At 35.4% G+C, this 21833-nt stretch overlaps 1 protein-coding gene across 1 annotated transcript in view; it reads left to right on the top strand.

Moving 5' to 3' along the window:
- Window positions 1-21833, top strand: part of LRP1B (LDL receptor related protein 1B) — a 1933320-nt gene that overhangs the window by 947617 nt on the left and 963870 nt on the right. Inside the window, exon 7 of the mRNA XM_024122386.1 lies at window positions 1496-1658. Coding sequence (XP_023978154.1) covers window positions 1496-1658 — 163 coding nt within the window. The remainder of the gene's footprint in view (window positions 1-1495; window positions 1659-21833) is intronic.

Below are 21833 nucleotides of genomic sequence, written 5' to 3'. Positions count from 1 at the left end.
TAACTACCATATGACCCAGCAATCCCACTACTGGGCATATACCCTGAGAAAACCATAACTGAAAAAGAGTCATGTACCACAATGTTCATTGCAACACTATTTACAATGGGCAGGACATGGAAGCAACCTAAGTGTCCATCAACAGATGAATGGATAAAGAAGAGGTGACACATATTGACTTACTTGTAGTGAGGTGGATGGACCTAGAGTCTGTCATACAGAGTGAAGTAAGTCAGAGAAAGAAAAACAAATACCATATGCTAAAACATATATATGGAATCTAAAAAAAAAAAAAAATAAGGTTCTGATGAACCTAGGCGCAGGACAGGAATAAAGATGCAGATGTAGAGAATGGACTTGAGGACATGGGGAGGGGGATGTGTAGGCTAGGACGAAGTGTGAGAGTAGCAATTGAAGTATACACACTACCAAATGTAAAATAGATAGCTAGTGGGAAGCAGCTGCATCACACGGGGAGATCAACTTGGTGCTTTGTGACCACCTAGAGAGGTGGTATCGGGAGGGTGGGAGGGAGACACAAGAGGGAGGGGATATGGGGATATATGTATACATATAGCTGATTCACTTGTTATACATCAGAAAGTAACACAACATTGTAAAGCAATTATACTCCAATAAAGATGTTTAAAAAAAACCAAAAACAGATACATTCTTCTAGAGTTGCACCATCCATCTGAGTCAATAGCTTCCTCTTTTTTTAAATTTAAATTTGAATTAATTAAAGTGAAATTCAATAAAGTTTCGGTTTTTCAGTCACACTAGCCACATTTTAAATGCTTACTAGACACAGTCGTTATTTTCTTGTACAGCATAGATGATAGAATATTTCCAATATTGCAGAAAGTAGTATTCAACAGTGCTCTTTTAGAGAATTAGTCAATCTTTGAGCAATCCTGTTTTACATTGCCTACATATGCCATCAAAAGAACATATTATTCTTCCTTTTGCTTTATTTCCAAGTATTGGATACTTTTTGTAAATAAAGGTATTTACAGCTCTCCTTTTCTACCTCTCCTTTTTTTTTTTTTTAATAGAAGAGGATCTGAAAATAAGGGTTTACCTTAGTTCCCAAAAAGTATTTACTCCTCTTACTACTAAAGTACTTAGCTGTGTCACTGAACCACTTATGCTCATTGGGTTAAATGAACTATTTGAACAAATGCAAAAGCTAGGAGAAATATTTTATTGTAAATACCTATTCTTTAGGATTTAGAAACTCCTTGTCCTTTTATCTAGGTCATCCTCAGTCCTTAGATAGCAAGAAGAAAGGTATCAAGAGGTAGTCATTATTTTACAGAATAACTACTTACTTTGGCATAGCAAGAAATTATCCTTGCAGTATTTTTTTTAATCATAAAACTACCTGTACTTTTGAAATATCCTCTGTGGTGGTTTGGGCAGACTTATGTACTCTTTGGCTTATGATACTAGATTTGCACCTGTGATTCAGTGATTTTGTGTATGTGTTTTTCAGATGTGCAACAAATGGCGATTGACTGGCTCACCAGAAATCTCTATTTTGTGGACCATGTCAGTGACCGGATCTTTGTGTGTAATTACAACGGATCTGTGTGTGTCACCCTGATTGACCTGGAACTTCATAATCCTAAGGCAATAGCAGTAGATCCAATAGCAGGGTAAGAAATTCTTATTTATAGTGTTTGATCTGAAGTAATTTCCGTTTAAAAAAATCAGAGTCTGACAAGAGTTGTGGAATATAAGACGACAGGCTCATAAAATGTTTTTAATGTTTATTTGAACAGTTGCATTGCAGGAAGGAAAAAAGAAGTTGTAATCTACCATTCAGAAGCTGGGGCATACCAATTCCTTAACACATCACTATTGCAGGGCTAATCTGAGACACAGACAACCCACTACTCTTCCAAGAATTGCTTTGGGGTTGCCAGAGAAGACCCTCAGCATAGTTTTAGGTTAAAGAGAGGAGACTTAAGTTATTTAGCAGTGGACCTTGTGGTTAGCAGACTTCAAAAATACTACCTGAAAGATGGACTATTAACAAACGTAGCTCCAGCACAACATTTAGGATTTATGAAAGGGGCATAATACATGTTCAAGGGTACTAGTAAAACATTAAGGTTGTCTTTGTTAGTTGAAACCATTGTTTTTTTTCTCTAACTACTGATGTGTAAACACTATATTACTATGGAGCTACTGAATTAATCATCAGAATCCATCTTCACTTTTTCTTTGACTTTCCAATTTTGCAAGCCACTCTGTTGGTTAAAAAGAGACCTTATTTTATCTGAACTTCTTTTAGCTAATAGGCTCATACATCTTTTTTTAATATTTCATAATTTTTCAAAATATAGGTACACATGTTTAAATTCCCAATAACTGTTCATATAATTAGAAAATTAATATAGGAATTATGCTTTAATTTTACAAACACTATGGTATTGTATAAAGTTCTATAAAGCCAGTTTTTTTTACCAGTAACTATTGGGAAAGGATACTTTCAAATTAATGGCATAGTGTACAACTTTAGTTGGAAGAGCTGGTGCTTTTTTCAGATGTAAGTTGTAGCAAAGATTTGAAAACTAAAATATTATCCTTGTTATTGTTTTAATCATCCCCAAGCAGTTCAGGCTGAAATGTCTGATGGAACATATCCTAAACTGCCATAAGTCCCTATTCAATAAATGGGAAAATATTTACTGAAGAAACAGCTGTCATCCATATGTGGACTTTTGTCACTCTTTACTTAAAGTCTGATTGAATATTAAGATGCATCATCACAATGGTTCTGATTTTGACAAGAACAGCTTGCACGTAAGAGCTTTGCTAGGAAGGCTGTGTAATATAATTCTTGAATGTAGCTCTATTTGTATTTGCAGCAGATGGTTACTTGACTCAATCTGACTGCAGTGATGCTTCAAAAGACATGAGTAAGAGAAGTTGTATTTAAACTGATTTGTTTGGGTGTTGGTTAAGTGTAGTAAGGAAGAACTGGAAAATTACAAATGTGCTAACAACATTCGTTTGGCACTCTGTTTAGAAATATATTTGCTTGTGTGTTTTTCCCTGGATGTGCTAACTGAATTTAAAATTAGCCTTAAGATAGTCTTGTCTGTCAGAAATGTTGAGGTGAAGCTATTGTGTTTCTCCTGTTTTTATACCACTCTTATCCTTCCCCATTCCTTTTTTTTTTAATTAAAAAAATTACGTATTTATTTGGCTGTGCTGAGTCTTAGTTGCAGCATGTGGGATCTAGTTACCTCACCAGGGATCGAACACAGGCCCCCAGCATTGGGAACTTAGCCACTGGACCACCAGGGAAGTCCCAATCTTTCCCCATTCTTAAAAACAAAGATCCAGAGACCCTTTTCAAATAAAACTGCCAACCTGAAATATAATATATGTGACACCATCTCCCTTTCTGAAAAGCAACATGTTTTATGTTCTCAAGCTTCCTATTTCTCCCTGTCATTACATGAAAGAACCATATTTTTTCATTTTTGTCAAAGGAATTAGGAGTAGAAAACCCTCACACTGTTTGTACTTATTCTCTGCTGGATTCCTTTGGGCCTAGTAACTGTTTAAGTGTAATTTTGTCATGTATCATTTATCACAATAGGTTCTTTGGAATTTTTTTGTTTGAGTTTGCTCTGTCTCTCTATCACTGTTTTTCAATCCTGAATTCTAGGAATCAGAGGAGGAAAAGCTCTACTCTTTTATAAATATAATCCTGTTTGTAATAGAACACTTTTTTAAAATATTTATTTTTCTCTTAATACTGTATTCGAAATTTGGCTAGGGTTAATGTGATGCTGTCTAGGGAAGGAACAGCAGGTTTTTTCTTTTCTTTTTTTTTTTTTTCCTTTAACTTCTACTTTTGGGAGCTCAAGGGTAATTTGAATAGTTGAGGTTAGAACAATTCTGCATTACCTACTAAAGGGGACATGCACCACCAGTGAAATTTCTCCCACCTTTTCCTAATCGTCTGAGGTATATTTCTTTGGCTCTGTCTGTTATAACTTCAGAAAACATCAGAATGTCTTAAAAGTCTGACCTGACTCTTAGAGCTTGACCTTAATAGGTATGGAAATGGCTGGAGATTTGCCTTACCTCCCCACAGGCTGCATTGAAAAAAAATATTTTTTACTTGGCTGTACTTTTTACTTTTCTCAACCTCCTATTTCCTTTTTCTCTAAGAAGTTTTACAATATTATCATTATTATCATTCTAAAATTTTTAAATTTATTTTCTACTTCTCCACAGGTTGAATATAGATTAGTAATTTTCTCTAGACTATCAGTATGACTTGGGCCAGGCTCCAATCCAAATTTGCCAGGAAGAGATTGTTTATAAACATTTTTTATTCATTTTCTTTGTTTTCATGATGTTTATATTGACTCATTAATTCAGGCTATTTTTCTGGAGATATTTCTTGAGATTTTCTTCTTCATTTCAAATTTTAGCAATATTTTCTTCCAGTGGTTTCTTGAAGAAATTTCTAAAATTATTTCTATACAGTCATTAGAGTTTGAAGGTAGCGTAGAGATTATAGCCCAACCAATATCAAAAATAACTTTTCTGGTAGCTATTATTAGAGCTCTGCTTGTTTAATGATTACAAATTTAATCTGAAGTCACTCTCCCTAGGATCAAATCCTGCCTAGTTACTAGCTGTGTGATGTTGAGCCTCTTTGTATCTTTATTTTCTTACCTTAAAAATATGAATAGTGATAATCCACTAAAGGGCTGTTGTGAGGATTAAATAATGCCAAACATATAAAGCACTTTAATACTTTTTGAGTTGTAGAATATGTGAAGTTCTCTTTTTCATGTTGCCTCAAATATAACTACTAATCTTTCCAACACTTACAATACTGTTGTGAATTGAGTGATGAGACCAATATTCCACCTCATTAAAGATGATCTTTTCATTTCCAGCCCAATTCTCTTTGTACTGCAAATGCTCCTTAAATGACTTACTTCATATAGACTAAATTATTATGTAATCAAGTACTAAGTAAAAGGAGGGGAAATGAGAAAATAAAGTGATATGGCTTGGGAGTAAAGATGAAATGTATATATGATGCCGGAGGATAAAAAGTACAGAGTAACTGTAGGTATAGGGAAGAAAGTAGCAGAGGAAACCATTTTCATAATTTATGTTGTGAAAGATATGTTTGGATTACCTTGAAGGTCTTTCAAAAGATAAAGGTAAAGAATAAAATCCCTTCACAGTTACCTTTGTCAGTTGAACTGTATTTTTTAATATTAAATGTTTTCAGTAATAAACCATATAGTGTTTGAGTCTGATGAGGGTTGTAACTGAGGACAGGAGTGGAACTAGTATACAATTTTGGTTCTAGGGTGTGGCTCTAAGTTTCCTATTAAATTAAAATCATCATACTAAGCTTGATACAAGAATACATTTCACCATAATTATCAAATCGTTACAACACTATTGCAAAAGAGAGGATCAATTAATCCTAAGGATTATAAATATTAGAAAAACAGAGTAAAATTGAAGAGATATTTTTAGGGATGAAGTTGGATTTGAAAATTTGAGGAAAATATTTTGGGGGACTTGGGGTACCATGTATAGAACTCATATTCAGTAAAGTTATGTGAGATGGCCAAATTGAGGGAGAAGGGAAATCCCTCATATCATGTGAAACAGCAGAAATTGACTATGTTCCAAGTACTATGTATACCCTTTTTCTATGTAGGATGGACTTTTGACTTGTTGAGAATGAATGGCAGAGTGATCTGTAGGATTTATTTGTGAATCCATGACCGCATGTCAGTATTAAGGGGAAAAGTGTGTTGTCTTTGTTCTTTATGAAAGCGGTCCATCTGCCAGGAGGCAGAGGAGGACTGAAACTTAAGTCTCAGAAGTTGAATTCACACAGGAGTGATTGACAGTATTTAATAGGTAATAAACCCTTTCTCAACACCCACCTGGATCCCCACTGTTGGTGAAAACTAGTCATGGCTGAGAAAAATAGAATCAAAGTTAACAGCTATCAAGGAGCAGGACTGACTAATGAAATTCTAATCTGAGATGCTGTGTGAATGTTGGAAGCTAGAAAATGAAGTAGGTCTGCCTATGACCATGAAAGAAGTTTTGTAACAAGGGGAGCCTTGGGATAGATACCAAATTCCTCACATCCATGAGGTGGCCCGTAGAGCCAGCCCAGGTTCCAAGTTACAGCCTGCACTCACTAGGCACTTGCAGTCAGACAGTAGAATTGTTGCAGAGTTTTGGCTATTAAATCCGTCAGGCTATAGCAGTTCCCCCTTTATCCACAGTTTTGCTTTCTGTGGTTTTAGTTACTTGTGGTCAACCATGGTCCAGAACTATGAAAAAATTCCATAAATAACTAATTTGTGAGTTTTAAATGACTCAGTGTTCGGAGTAGTGTAGTGCCATCCAGCTCTGTCCCTGCTGAGATGTGAATCATCCCTTTGTCCGGTGTGCCCTGATCATTAGTCACTTAGTAGTCTACGTTATCAGATCCACTGTCACAGTATCTCAGTGCTTGTGTTCAAGTAACCCTTATTTTACTTAATAATGGCCCCAAAGCACAAAAGCAGTGATGCTGAATTTGGATATGCAAAAGAGAAGCCATAAAGTGCTTTCTTTAAATGAAAAGGTGAAAGTTCTCAACTTAACACGAAAAGAAAAAAAAAATGCCAAGGTGCTAATATGTATGGCAAGAACAAATCTTCTATCCATGAAATTGTGAAGACGGAAAAAGAAATTCATGCTAGTTTTGCTGTTATGCCTGAAACTGCAAAAGTTATGGCTGCAGTGCATAAGCGGTTAGTTAAGATGGAAAAGGCATTATATTTATACAATAAGATATTTTGAGAGAGAGAGACCACAGTCACAAAACTTTCATTACGGTATTATATAATGTATTGTTCTAATTGTTCTATTTTATTATTGTTGTTAATCTCTTACTGTGGCTAATTTATAAATTAAACTTTACCATATGTATACATGTATAGGAAACACATACAGTCAGCCCTTCATATCTGCAGGTTTTGTGTCTGTGGGTTTTATATCCAAGGATTCAACTAACCATGGACCCACATCCATGGATTCAACTTGAAGTTTCACCCCATGGTTGGTTGAAACCATGGATATGGAGAGCTGACTATATTTATTGTAGTACTCAATCTTATGTAAGAGAGTGGATTTTGGTATCCATGGAGGCTTCCGGAACCTGCCTCCCATAAATACTGAGGGACAGCTATATATATATATGGTTTGGTACTATCCATGGTTTCAGGCATTCACTGGAGGTCCTGTAATGTATCCCCCATGGGTAAGGCAGTACTACTGTACACTGTAGGCAAATTAAAGCTATAGATTGCACCCCTGCAGCTAACCACTATCTACTGATTTGAGGATTCATATGAATCTGAAGTTTCTGTGGGTTTGAACATTAGGAAGTATCTAAAGATATCCCCTTATGTATTGTTTTCTCCTCTTGGAAGTATCAGTCTTGGAGGGTTGGATGCTCATCTACAATTCATGACTGCCCCTAATCTTTTGAAATTCATATTCATATTTTGATATGTTGCAAATTTTGGGTCCTGACTTTTTAAGGAAGAACTACCCTCTACACATACCTGCATACCCGTGCACAGAAACATTATCTATATCTAGATAGATAGATTAGATAGATAGATATTTCCTGTATCCTTAACCGTTGCAATATAGCCATGTCTCATTCCCACAATCAGATGCAACTCCCTATTGTTCAAGGAGAGAGATGTTTCTTGAAAATAATGTAAACTTAGTTTCTCTCAGTATCTTCTTGTATATTCCTCTTCATTAGAAGAAAACTCAGAAAAACATGGAAACATTTTATTAGCTCCAATAATCATTTCCTGAATTTCTGTATTGCCCTGCTGTAATTTCCCTGTAATTTGTGCATCCTGAATTTAAACTTTTTCTTTTTTCTTTTTTAAAGATTTAGGAACAAAATGAACCGCTAAAAGTATATTTTGGTCTGTTAATTTATTTTTGAGACAGTCTTGGTCCTGAAGATAGTAGTAGTACTCAGGTGGGCAGACCTCCAAATTCATTTATATGTAAGAGAATGCCAAGGAAGTTACTTGTCCACTTCTCCTTATACTCAGTGGGTGATTAATGCAGTATAATGAAAACAACCTTAGTCTTATAAATTTGTATTAATTATTTCAAAAATTTTACCTATGTGTTTTCTTACCTGTATCAAAATTCAAGTGGATATCATTATAGCACTAGCTATAGTTCTTTTTATTTATCTATAAGCTATCTAAATATCTATGTGCATATTCCCCATTTTACACTACTACTCCCTTCTCTGTGTGATCCTAACAATCTTGGATTTAGAATAGAGAATTATCTAAGAAATTGTCATCTACCTATTTTAGGCCAAATTACTAAGTGCCTTAGGAGAGTTATCACCTGCCACTTTTCAATCCAAAGTTCCTTTCAGAAGTTACCGATGTGAAAAGGCAAGGCAACATGAATATACAGTTATGTGTTTCATGGTCTGCACTATTTTGCCTAAAGTTAGTGGTTCAGAGGCACATTCAAAAGTATAAATCCATATGAACTGTCTTTTATATGAGTTAATTTTTTTCTTCTCATTAATTAATTTTCTCTAGGTTCAACCTCTTTCCAAATTCCTCCACAGACATTTCCTCAAGTGGAGGTTTATGTATGGCATTGCCTTTAATTACTGTCTCCTTCAGTTACAAATGATTATTCTATTATATTATAATTAGCCTGGGAATATGGAAGAACAACTAAGAGTGACTTATTATGTTCAGTACAGCCTTTACTGGAACCTTAACCCACATTGATTTAACTCCCACTGTGTGTTTTTGAGTCATATCGTTCACAATGTCAAAATAATGCAGAACATTCTACATCTCTGTTTGTTCTCTTTGCTGTTCTCTCTGTCTCTTTTTTTTACTCTATAAGTTTTCAGTGTTTGTTAAACTTATCTCTAAATTCCTGAGTTTAAGAATTTATTTCTAGTAATTATACTTAATGTCTTCCCAGCCTTCTAGCCACTCCCTATTAAAGACATATCTTCTCTGAATTCTCACTGATTAATGCTGACCACTCAAATAGATAAAGTAACAGAAAAGCTGTGCACAGACTAAATTATGAAGGAATTTATTATTTCACCTAAAAATCTAGATTTAGGACAGTCCCTGGTTTGGTTAATTTATTGGCTCAACAATAGCATTAACCACCTGGGTTCCTCCTACCTCTTTATTCTGTGATGTTATCTTCAGTGTGTGCTTTTCAAATTAATACCCCTGTGGTCATAGACGGCTACTGAAGTCTCAGGGATCCCATGTAGAAACATGGTATTCAGTTAAAAAACAGCATTATTTCTTCCTTGGGTATGGAAGAGCTCCCAAAGCAGATATTCCCTCGTGTCTTCTTGGTCACAACTGGGTACATGCCAACCTAAATGAGACAGCAATAGACGATTTTTACCATCTGCATGTGAAAGACAGTGCGACATGGGAGCAAATATATGATAACATAGAAGAATGAAAAATGGATTATGAACCAACATCATCTTCTACAGACACTGTATTATGGTAGTCCTTTCTCATGTGCAGCCCTTTGTCTTTGTTCTTCTCAGGCACTGAGGGACCTCTTTTCACTTAGCTAAACCTGTTTGGAATATGTACAAATACTATTTTCCAACCCTTCATTTCACCTTCTCTGAGAGTTCCTCCATTTCCTTTTAGCCCAGATTGTTAAAACTCATTCTGAGGAATATTTTTCTTACCACTTTTCAAGGCAAATTACAGTTGATTTTTGTTTCTTTGCTTTCTGTAACTTTTTCTACAGTACTGAGAAGAGGCTGGGGTGGGGACACTGTGGATAGCACTCCACTATGTCTTTAAAGATATAGTTTAAGAAGCTGATGGGAGCTTTTATTCTATCAGATTTTCTAACACTTTTGTAAGCTATGTGAACATTTCTAAGCCACTGGGGTAATGTTAAGTAAATTATTGTTTCACTTATAAAATGATTCTAAGGTGGCATGAAAACTTTCTTACTCTCGCCAAAGAGTAGTTTACCTACTGGAAGAAGTTGTGCTGTTACTAGAAAAGAATAATTTTATATTTTCAAGTAGTTAAAATTTATTTCTAATTGTTTGCTACCTGCAAAGTTCTATGAAAACAAGAGGTAGTAATAAGCCAGTGTTACTGCTTTTGAAAATAAATGGACAACTTTCCTGTAGCGCTCAGGTTTGATCAGGGCATCAAAGATAATGATATAATCTATTCTCTTATGAAGCTTGGAGTATAGCAGAGTTATGCATCAAATATCAACTATTACAATCAGGAGATACGGTTACTATAGTTTACCCCCCAAGCTTATAGATAATAAACAAAATATTAAGCAGTAATTTATTTGTCATTTCTGAGATAAATAATGGATTGGGCATAAACGTTACTAAAAAAAATTTTTTTTGAGAGAATCTTGGTTTAAATACCACAAAGGAAAGGACAAAATTTAAAAACAATAAAATAAGTACTTGAACACATAACATAAATTCAGGATTTTACCATATACATTATAATCACATTAAACTAAAAAAAACAAACAAAAAACCAAGAACAAAAAGTAAAAACAACAACATTCAGCTTTTTTGCTGAGTTAAATTTTGTTCTACTTAACTGCTGAGCCTTGTATGATATTGAACCAAATTTGATTTTTTCCCTTCAGCCAGACTGTCAGTGGTTTGATTTGGGAGAAATTAACCTGGCTTTTAGGGTCAAAGTGAATGTTTTCCAATGTCAAGTGATTTTTACTCAATATATATATATTTTTTAATCATGCAAAGGGAAAAGGCAAATCTTGAGAGTCTTTGGTATTCTTTCGGTTTTAGTTAGATAATTGTCTTTGTTAGCACTTGTAAAAATTGTGCTTAGGCAGGGGACATCACACTTCCTGATTACAACCTCTACTATAAAGCTACAGTCATCAAAAGGGCATGGTAATGGAATAAAAATAGACACATAGACCAATGGAACAGAATTGAGAGCCCAGAAATAAACGCAAGCATATACGGTCAACTGATATTTTTGACAAGGGAGCCAAGAATACTTAATGGAGAAGAGACGATCTCCTTGATAAATAGTGCTAGGATAATGGATATTCATATGTAAACTAATGAGGCTGGACCCATATCTTATATAACTCACAAAAATTAACTCAAAATGGATTAAAGACTTAAATGTAAGACCTGAAACCATGAAATTCCTAAAAGGAAACTTAGGAATAAAACTTCTTGACATGGGACTTGGCAATCAATTTTTTAATATGACACCTAAAGCACAAACAACAAAATAAAAAATAAACAAGTGGAAATATATCAAACTTAAAAGTTTCTAAATAGTAAAAGGAACCATCAACAAAGTGAAAAGCCAACCTACAGAATGAGAAAAAAAAATATTTGCAAACAATATATATAAGTGGTTAATATCCAAAAATATATAAATAACTCATACAACTCAACAGCAGAAAAACCAACCCAATTCAAAAATGGGCAAAGGACATGCAGTTGCTTGCCCATGACAACACCATAGGATGAAAGTGGGAGCGTACATTTCCAATGAATACTTTGCCATCTCAGCCAAAGTCTTCTCTTCTGTTACCAAATATCCATATGCATTCTTCTTTCCATACATAGAATCCACTACAATTAAGTCAAAGTAGAGGATCTGTAGGTGATGTGCAGTCCTCTCTATCGAGTCCTTTTGTTGCTGCTTGTTGTACAGCAAAGTATGAACCAAAAGACAAGATATATAAATTGATGGACCAGTCATAAAATAGCAAAAAATATCCATTTAGAAGGAAGCACAGTAGTCATTGGGATAGAGCAGTAATGGAGTCTGCCAGGCAAGTAAAGTGAAGACCTTCTGTTTCAGGGAATGTTTCAGGGAAAACTTCTTTTCCCTGAAACACTTGCCCTTGTCCATTGTTCTCCTTTATCTATGCTTCCACTGGGAGGTTCTTTCTAGTCTGCTGTGCTGAATACTACATCTAAAGTTGTCAGTGGGGAATATCCTCTCCCTTGGGGGTATTTCACAGATTGTTGTTCCTTTCAAGTTGCTTTAAGGTTTGAAGAGACAAAGGATCTTGTAAGCTAGGCTCTTGGCTTTTGAAGTTACAAATTCCCTTGAAAATTAGTAGATTTTTTTTATTTCTTTGCTTCCCATTACTTCTATATACCAATAACCACACTTGGTTATAGTTTAGAAATAATTATCAAATTATTTATTTCCACCTCACTTTCTTAGTGTTCTCTTTCAGCATACTAGTGGTCACTTTGAGGCCTGAAAACAATGATTCAGTGGGAAATAAATACCTTTTGTCTGAAGGATAAATTCCTTCAGAAGGAATTTGAGCAATCTTAATTGGCTTTTGTTGCTCAAAGCCATTTGCAATAGTTTTTCTTACTATTCAGGTTCTAGAAGCAATTGGCTTTTCTAAACCTGGGAGGCCCCAGTTTTGGCTTTCCTTTCATTTTTTGCCATCAAACAGGCAATTCTAACTTAGACTCTTTTTTTTTTTTTTTTTTTGGTAATATCTTACCAAAAAAAGCATGCAGTAACTAATACAACTACTATTATACTTTTAAACTTCTTCCTTTAAACCCACAGTGCTCAATAAGCACTCGTTTTCCCTTCCAAGGTATTCTCCAAGATTTCACAAAGGACATTTTTAGTCAAGTGTTTTAACCTTGAGCATTTTCAGTCCTGAACAAGTACCCTGCTGCTGCTGCCTTACCATTAAGCCAATGTTATGCAGTCTAGATTCTTATTAAGGTAGTTCTATCCTTGTGGTAACAACTGCTGAATTTGTTGTGGTAAAACTTGGTACTATAAATTTCAGTGGATAGCACAATAGAAATGTGTTTCCTGTTTGCTCAAGTTAGAGACCAGTGTTCTATTTATTAGGCAGCTTTTCTCCATGTGTTGATTCAGGAGGTTCCTTTTGTTTTGTTTGTTTTGTGGTTTCTACATCCTTCAGGGCCTCAGAATCTTCTGATTTTTGATGGGAAAGGAAAGGCACATCGGCTGTTTTAAGACTGAAAGTGACATCTAGTCATTTAATCACATCTGGAGGCAAGGGAGCTAGATAACATGGTTTCTAGCTGAGAAGTTGTCAACCACTTCAGATTTTGGAAATGAGGGTGGGTATAAGTATCTGGTTGACAGATGACTGTCTCTGCCATTGTAATCACTGTCTGATTCCATAATATATATGTATATATATAATATATATTATATATATATTGTTTTCTGGTTACTGAAACAAATTAAATGTAGATCAGGTTAGCATTTCAAAGCCTTTGTTTCTGAAAAGTATTTTAAATTGAGTGGGTTCATCTTTTTCCAAAGTGTTTTATATTCCCCTGAATGCTCAGAATTTAGGTTTATCGCTTTACCTTAAATGAGTCATTTTTATTAAATTCATCTTTCCTCTTGAGACATTCACAAATATAAATCATCTATTAAAAATTTGCCTGGCTGATATATAATCAGAGAAACAAGTAGATTATACCCTGGTCAATGAGTGAAATAATAGGCATCTCTACATTGGAAAAATTTCACTAAATAACTGGTGCCATATTCCTAGAACCTAAGCACCCTCTCCTCTGAAAGGGCTAGAGATACCGTGAGATTTTATTTTCACTCTTTTCAGACATCAGAACGAGTCTTCTTCCTCTATTTGTGTTTCTTAAGATCTCACTACCACTCCCAACCCATGGAAGGTCTTGTCTTGCCAGACTGAGTGTCTTAGATTTTATTTGATACACACTAGACCATTATTTATCCTTTTTGTTTGTTTATTTTGGTGCGTACTCTAAATACATGTAATGTTTGTAGAAATTCAACCCGAGAGTGGAGGGCAAAATGAAGTATTGATGAGAGGGTAACACTAGAGGTAGAAGAGAAAAAAAAGGCAGTTGAATAGTATAAATATAGTATTATAAGGTTCAGTACATTTTAGAATACTTTTGACACTAGAAATCCTAACTCCATCTGGCTTAAATAAGTTAATTTGTTTTCTCACTAAAGAGGAAGGCCAGAGGGGAATTCCCTGGCAGTCCAGTGGTTAGGACTCCACACTTTCACTGCCAAGGGCCCAGGTTCACAATTCCTGGTTGAGGAACTAAGATCCCACAAGCCATGTAGCACGGCCAAAAAAAAAAAAAAAAAGGAAGGCCAGAGAAGAACAAGCTTGGTTACATCTAGACTTGGTTGAATTGATACCTAAACATCATCAGAAAGCCACATCTCTTCCATTATGTCTGCTTTGCTATCCACAGCCACACCCCAGTTCCTTTTCCCTCATGGTCACAAGGTTGCTGCCAGCAGCAACTAAGGAAAAATTGCTTCCTTATTCTCATGCAGCAAAAAAGAGAAAGAAACCTGGCCCCTAAATATGGACTAAAAATCCATTACTTCATTCTGAATGGCTACATAAGGTTGCTTTCTTATACCTGGAGCAGTATTGATGGCTGGGGGAATCACATATGCTCTTTGGATTTGTATTAATCAAAATTCACCCCAAGATCTGAAAGTGGGTTCAATTTCCCCTGAATTGTGTGGACTTTGGTAGTGATGGGGATATGAGGAATGATGACTATCTGAACATAATCAAGTTTCTGTTGGGAGAAAGAAAAACTGGAAAACAAAACAGATAATTTCAGTGAGAATGGAACAGAGATGCATGTATTCAATGTCATGGGAATATTTGCTGTGGATTGCAAATTTTCCTGTATTTGAGAGTAAAATTGTATTTTTCCTGATGGATATTTTAAGGTTCTTTATCAAAGCCCTGTGAATACTAGATAAGGATGGCAATGGAGATGATGACGATGATGATGATGACAAAGATGGCAGTCAAAACTGCATCAATAACATCAGTGAAGGTGATACTCACTTTACCAAGGCAATTATTGAAACTGTGGCTAGCAAGTGTGTATTTTGATCTTGAAGTTTGCCAAATTTAAAGAGAAAGTCCTAGTTTATTCCACAGGGAAAGAAACTGTCAAGATCTTTAGTGACTTCCCAATAAATAAGAGAGACAAAGGTTTAGGTGATTGATGATAAGGCAATTACTAGTTAGACTAGCTGCTGGACACTGCCTTCTTTTAGATCTTCTTACTCTTTGATCTGTATATGTTTCTATTATTCAGATAAGTAACTGAACTGAATAAACAGATACATGGTAATACATAAATTCAAGTTCACTTAATAAAGAAAAAAAATGTAAGCCATGACTTTTTTTTAATTAATTTTTTATAGAGTTATTTCATGTATCAGACAACTTAATATTGCTTTGTTTAAAGAATAATTTAAATGTATTTCTTAACATTAGCTATATTAAGATAAATAATAGTGCATATCAATAGCTCATAAAAATTCTTTGTTTCATAATCTATAGGATTAAAGGCTAAAGTATGATTAATTGTGATTAAAACCAAAATCCCATTTTCCCCACATGAACTAGAAATATTTATTTTTGCCAGTAATAAGTCAATTTAAAGGATCAAAATCCCTGACTTAAACACCTGTAATTAATAGTATTTTCTAAAAGTTATATCTGAGCTGTGGCATTTCCAGGAGATAGTCTTATTAAAAGTTTGAATTAGAAATGATATTACATTATATGTTTGTCATAATAACATTCTTAGTGTTCATATTGTAGAAGCATATGTAAGCCACCAAAGACAAATTATAATGCAAACTTTATGGAGCATCCTGCTCTGCCCCTTTGTGCTTCTCGAATTGATGGTGAATACACCACAGGGAGTTCATGGTGAGCTCATCTGTGCTGTTGTAAACTACATGATGGAGCTGATTTTACTGAGCATGTTCTCATATATTACCTCAAGTACCCCAGAACTTCGAGTCACTCTATCATCATTTACCTAAATAAACACTAAACTATTTTACTCTTGCATATGGAGAAGTAGAGTCAATTAACTAGTTTTTCTTTATCTTATTTTTCTTGTTCTACATCAAAATGGGAATTTGCCCTTCTGATAGGGTCCATTTTTCTTTGAGAGGCAGAGATAGAGAAAGAAAGAGATTAATATCCACAACAATGTTACTGACTGTTTACTTTGGGCCAGTTATTGTTCATTTCCTCTGCATTGATCAACTTAATCTTCACAGTGTCTTGTGAGGTACTTAGTAACACTATCTTCTTTTAAAGATGAATCTTGGAGAGAGGTAAATTATTTGCCCAGAGTTAAAGGGCTAGTAAGTACTGCAGTAAGGATTCAAACTAGCAATGTCACTCAGTAGCCTACACGCTTATCCACTGCTCTGTGCCAGCAATGAATCAGCTTTAGGCTAGGGAGTTTTAAGATGAGGTAGATGGGGGTTTGTGTTGTGCCAGCATTCGTCCAGAAAACTGGATACTCAGCCCTGAGGAAAATGGCACTTAGGAATATGCAGTGTGAGAATTTTGTATCTCAACATGGGGCACCTGTAAATTTGTTTATGTATCAACTCCATGAAGATGAATAGAAATGACACAGAATTGGTTGCTGAAAATTTAAAGGAATAAACTATATGATATTCTGGGAAAGGGAAACTGGTTGGGGCAGGAGAGTAGGGAGGGATGAACAGGTGAAAGAGAATTTTTTTGTGTGTGTGTGGTACGCGGGCCTCTCACTGTTGTGGCCTCTCCCATTGCGGAGCACAGGCTCCGGACGTGCAGGCTCAGCGGCCATGGCTCACGGGCCCAGCCGCACCATGGCATGTGGGATCTTCCCGGACCGGGGCACGAACCCGCGTCCCCTGCATCGGCAGGCGGACTCCCAACCACTGCACCACCAGGGAAGCCCGGTGAAAGAGAATTTTTAGGGCAAGGAAACTATTCTGTTTGATACCGTAATGGTGAATACCAGCCATTATGCGTTTGCCAAAACCCATATAAATAACGATACAACACAAAGAGTAAACTATGTGCTCAGTTAATAATAATACATCAATATCCTTTCATGAATTGTAACAAATGTAACACAGTAATACAAAATGTTACTAATAGGGGAACTGTGAGTGAGAAAGAAAGGAGACTCTGTATCTACTCAATTTGCTATAAACATAATGCTCTAAAAATGAAGTCTATTAATTTTTTTTAAAGAAAGAAAAAGAACTGTGTTGTGAGTGATTATATTAGTGTAATTGCAGATCAATCAGGAAACAAATGACAATTTCAGAATAATTCTATCTTTTCTACTTTAGTATTGACATCTAGGACTTCCATGTTCTCATTCAATTACAAATTCCAAAAATGCCTTTCTTCTCTGTTCTCTGTATATTGCTAAGCTATGAACTCTGGGAGAGCCCAAGTCTCCTTCTTGCCTCAGCTACCCCCTAAATAGAAACCAAACACCTTTAGAAAGCATCATTAGGTCTTATAAAGCCACAGGAGTACAATTAAAGAATGTTTGGATTGTGTCCCTACATGTATAACTTACAAGGACAGAAGAAAGTAATCTCCCCCACCATCTCTTTCCATGATTATAATAATGGGACTCTATTTTCCCATGCATAGTCAGCCTTTGTTAATATGCTGACATCTGAGAGGAGTATTTACTCTCAATTTTAAACATATAATTGCTAGTACTGGCTGAGAAAAAAGAGGTAGGTAAACACTAACATTTTTCTGTGGAGTAGAAAGTAGTTCACTTGCACTTTTCTTACCATTCAAGTTACAGTTTCAGAAAGAAATAACTTTAGAGGCTGAGAGGGCCAGTGGCCTCATAACTGGCTTTATCTATAGTTAAAGCTCAATGTGAGACTGGCTGGCAGCAAGAGCAGTGAGAAAAATCAGATGATGAGGGATTATCAGAGAAAGCAGAATGAGGAGAGAGTCACATTTTAAGCCTAAGTAAGGACTAGCTGACTCACCCATGATGGACACCTAGGTGTCATTTTCTAGGTTTGATGGCTTGGTTGCCCCCAAAAGGGTATTTCCCTATGCAGAAATGACTTATGTGAGTTACATGAGCTTCATTTTCATATCTACCATTTCAGGATTGTTGGGTTTACTTAGTCCTCATACCTCTTCATAAAGCAAACAGCAGATTTGAAAAAAAAAAAGATAGCACAATTTTGGAAGAGAAGATCTAAACCCACATCATGGAATAGATATTGCTATATACTAATTAATAGGAATAGGAGTACGTAGACATATTCACAAATGATATATAGGTACCCTATAATTAAAAGTTTGTATAATTGGTAACTAAAAATCCATCATGAATATAATATTAATACCATCTTTAGCCAGAGTAGCAACAGTTTTTCTCTGTTCAAACTTGGACTCTTTTTTCTGTGCCTACCTGTCCTCAAACCTTGTCTCTACTCCTACATTTGAATCTAGTCGATGTCGGACTTGCTGGTTCCTGTTATCAATTTTGATGTATTAAGTGATTCTCTCCCTTACTACATAACAGCTGTAATTCTGTTGCTATTGCCCTTGTAATTTCTGTTCCTGCATTCTGCTGTACCAAGCAATGCAGAAAGAATGATAGTGCTATTATCCTCAAACACGTCAATTATTTCCGCTGTCCTGGGAAACTTTGCATTGCACGTCATTTGTGGAATTTTGGGAAACCTCCAGTGATTTTAAATGGAAACACACACACACACACACACATCTGAAAATTAATTAGTAATCAGAAGAAGGTTTTTCCTATTCTTTCCTTACATATGTTTCATCTTTTCCAACCAACTTTGCCCTACTGAGGATATTTATAACAAAATGCCATTGAGCACCATGTCTATTATGACTACTTTGGAGATTTTGTGTTTACCCTATCTGCCATGTTTTTTTATAAGCCATTTATTTTTCACAAAAGCATATGAGATATGCATTTTTTATTATACCCGTTTTACAGATCAGGAAACTGAGGTGGAGAGAGATAAAATACTAAGTGTCACACAGTTACCAAGTAATTAAGTCAGGATTTGAACCCGGAAAACCTTGCTTTAGTGGTCCTGATTAGTTATAAACTGCTGGACAGAAGGAATTCAATTAAATGAAGAGGATCCACATAAAAGTTTCTATTTCATAACAAAACATTCTCATTGTTATTATTATTGTTATTATTATCGCTGTTATTTATTGATATTATTTTCCCTCATGACCTTTTCTCTTTTGAAAATATGAACTGCAAAATTTTGTCTATGATTCTGTGGTTCAGGATTTTAAATTTCAGTAGTGATCGAGTATGATTGCTTAATAGTTCACTGTCTTGCACAGTACACTTCACTACTCTAAGGAACTGACTCATTTTCTCCCTACACATGGTTACAATAGAAACCACTGCTTTACTTTCTAGCAGATGGAGAGCAATCTTGTTTTAATGCACATCACTTACAATAGATACAAGCTGTCAGATAACTTCTGGTAAAATAGAAGATAGAAATGGAAACAACCTAGTTGTACACAATGTGCTGAGTCTAGGCATCAAGCAAGGATAATGCATAACCAGGAAGGGAATATTAAAAGATATTGAACTGATACTAGCCCGAGACTAGAGAAGACCCAGCGTACATGGCAGCAGTATCATGTATTGTTTTGAGTGATTGAGTGATAGGACTGAAAATGAGGCAAAAAAGTGTGATCTTGGTGACATATAGCTCTAAGAAAATAAAGAAACATTTATTAGGTAGGCTATAAGCTAGAACTTAAATAGAATATTTTACTGTAGATATAGTACCAACTGACAATTTCATAGCATGACGTAGGTGGTGAAAATAGTACATTGATGAATATGATCCTGTATTCCTATGCTCATTAGGAAGTCCTGCTTTCTCAGAGTGTTAGATATGCATATGTAACTTGCTTTGGCCAATGAGGTGTGAGAAGTGTGTCACTTATAGGCAGAGGTTTATAGAGCCAGTGTGTGATTTACCACATTTCCTTTTCCTGTCTTTGCAATTATGGAAGCATTCATTGAAAGGGAGTATCCATCTCTCTAAGAATCTAAATGATAGCAATGAACACATCCTCAAAGGCCTTCATGTAGCTCCAGCTAGAAAAAAACCATTACTTTAAGGCATTGATCTATGAAGTTGTTTGTTACTGCAGCATAACTTTGCCTGTTGTGTCTGATATATATATATATATATATATATATATATATATATATACTTTAAGGCATTGATCTATGAAGTTGTTTGTTACTGCAGCATAACTTTGCCTGTTGTGTCATATATATATATATATATATATATATAGTGAATTCCTTGATAGTATGAATCATACCTTATTTACCACTATATCTCCATTACCTAAAATAGTATCTGGCATAAATATTTATTGAATCTGTGAATGACTTATTGACTGATGACACATGAATATTTATTGCCCTCTTTGAGTGTACAGGCTAAGTTAGCGTAGCAAAAAGAACAATATAAAAGCCATCTGGAAGTGAGGATAAGTTATTTACATAATTTATGGGCCAGAAGTAAGTACATATTACTGGTGGAAGGCAAAGGTTAGCACTAATTGAACTAAGGGGCAGGAAGAACAACTTTGAGCCTTCCATTAGAGAAGTAACTTGAGGCTCTTGCCAATCACAGTACTAGCAACAGGGAGTTTTTATATAAAAAATGCTGCATTAGGAATTTAGTTGTATTCTGTGTGATTCTAGCTGTGACACTTTTACATAACAAGGAAACCTGAAATGGACTTATAAATTGCTGAGTAGTTTCTCCAATGTAGAAATCCAGACCGTTTTTTTTTCTTTTTTTCTTTTTCCCTTGATAAGAGAGGAAGAGACAAATTTGTCAACCAGCCATGTGATTAGAATTAACCTTGTCCATGAAGACATGACAGATGGACCAGCCCAATCACACCAAGATTTGCCTGTTTACATGTGGAATTCCTGTCTTAGAATATGGCACAGAAGGAAATGTTACTCTCTTGAAATTTTTCTCTGTATACGAATCAAATTTTTCCCTCAGGACACATCATAAAGACTTGTCATTGAATACTCTAATTGTGGCATTCACCAGAGCTACTTTTTTTTTTAAAAAAAAGAGCAACATTGGTCACAAACTCAGACTTTAATCAAAAACAGAGTTCTGGTGAATTGAGCAGTTTTTCTAATATTTTTGTCGCTTAAATTTTTGATAGTTACTGGCTCCATAAATTGAAACTATATTCAGATGATCTGAGCTAAATTAGTCAGCACTTTACAGTGAAGTTAAAATCGAAAACTTGCACTTTTCTCTGAGAACTACACACGTACACTCCCCCCGCCATACATGCCAACATCATCTTCCAAAATACTTTTTTTTTATTCTCTCCACTGAGTATTGTTCAAAAGTATCTGAAAGTTTAAGATTCAAACTTGCCAGTTGTGTAATCCTCCCAGGGGAAACAATTCAGGAGAATTTAAAGAAAATTGGCTTAGCAATATGTTTTGAATGTAGGCGACAAAACATTTTCTATTTGGGTACAACTACATCAGTGAAACTTGAGTCAAGGGAAATCTTGTCCAGTGTCATTTGGAAGGCTGTCAGAGTAAGGGGAGGTGTCAGAAGAATGCCAGTTGGAACAGAGAACTGCCTCAAGTCAAGACTTTATTTCTTTCCATTTCCTGCTTGTTCCTTCCATAAATGAGAAACAAATATAGGAAACCATAATGTCATGTTAGCAGGTAAAAACCAACCCACCATCTGGGTGTCATTTATTGTGGGCATTGCTGCTGGTGCTTTGCTCACTGTGATGGCTTCAAAGCGTAACTGCAAATTCCTTGACAC

The sequence above is a fragment of the Physeter macrocephalus genome, chromosome 2 (assembly GCF_002837175.3).
Source record: "Physeter macrocephalus isolate SW-GA chromosome 2, ASM283717v5, whole genome shotgun sequence".
Classification (NCBI taxonomy): domain Eukaryota; kingdom Metazoa; phylum Chordata; class Mammalia; order Artiodactyla; family Physeteridae; genus Physeter; species Physeter macrocephalus.
The sequence above is the reverse complement of the archived record's forward strand: the minus strand, read 5'-3'. Positions and strand labels throughout refer to the sequence as shown.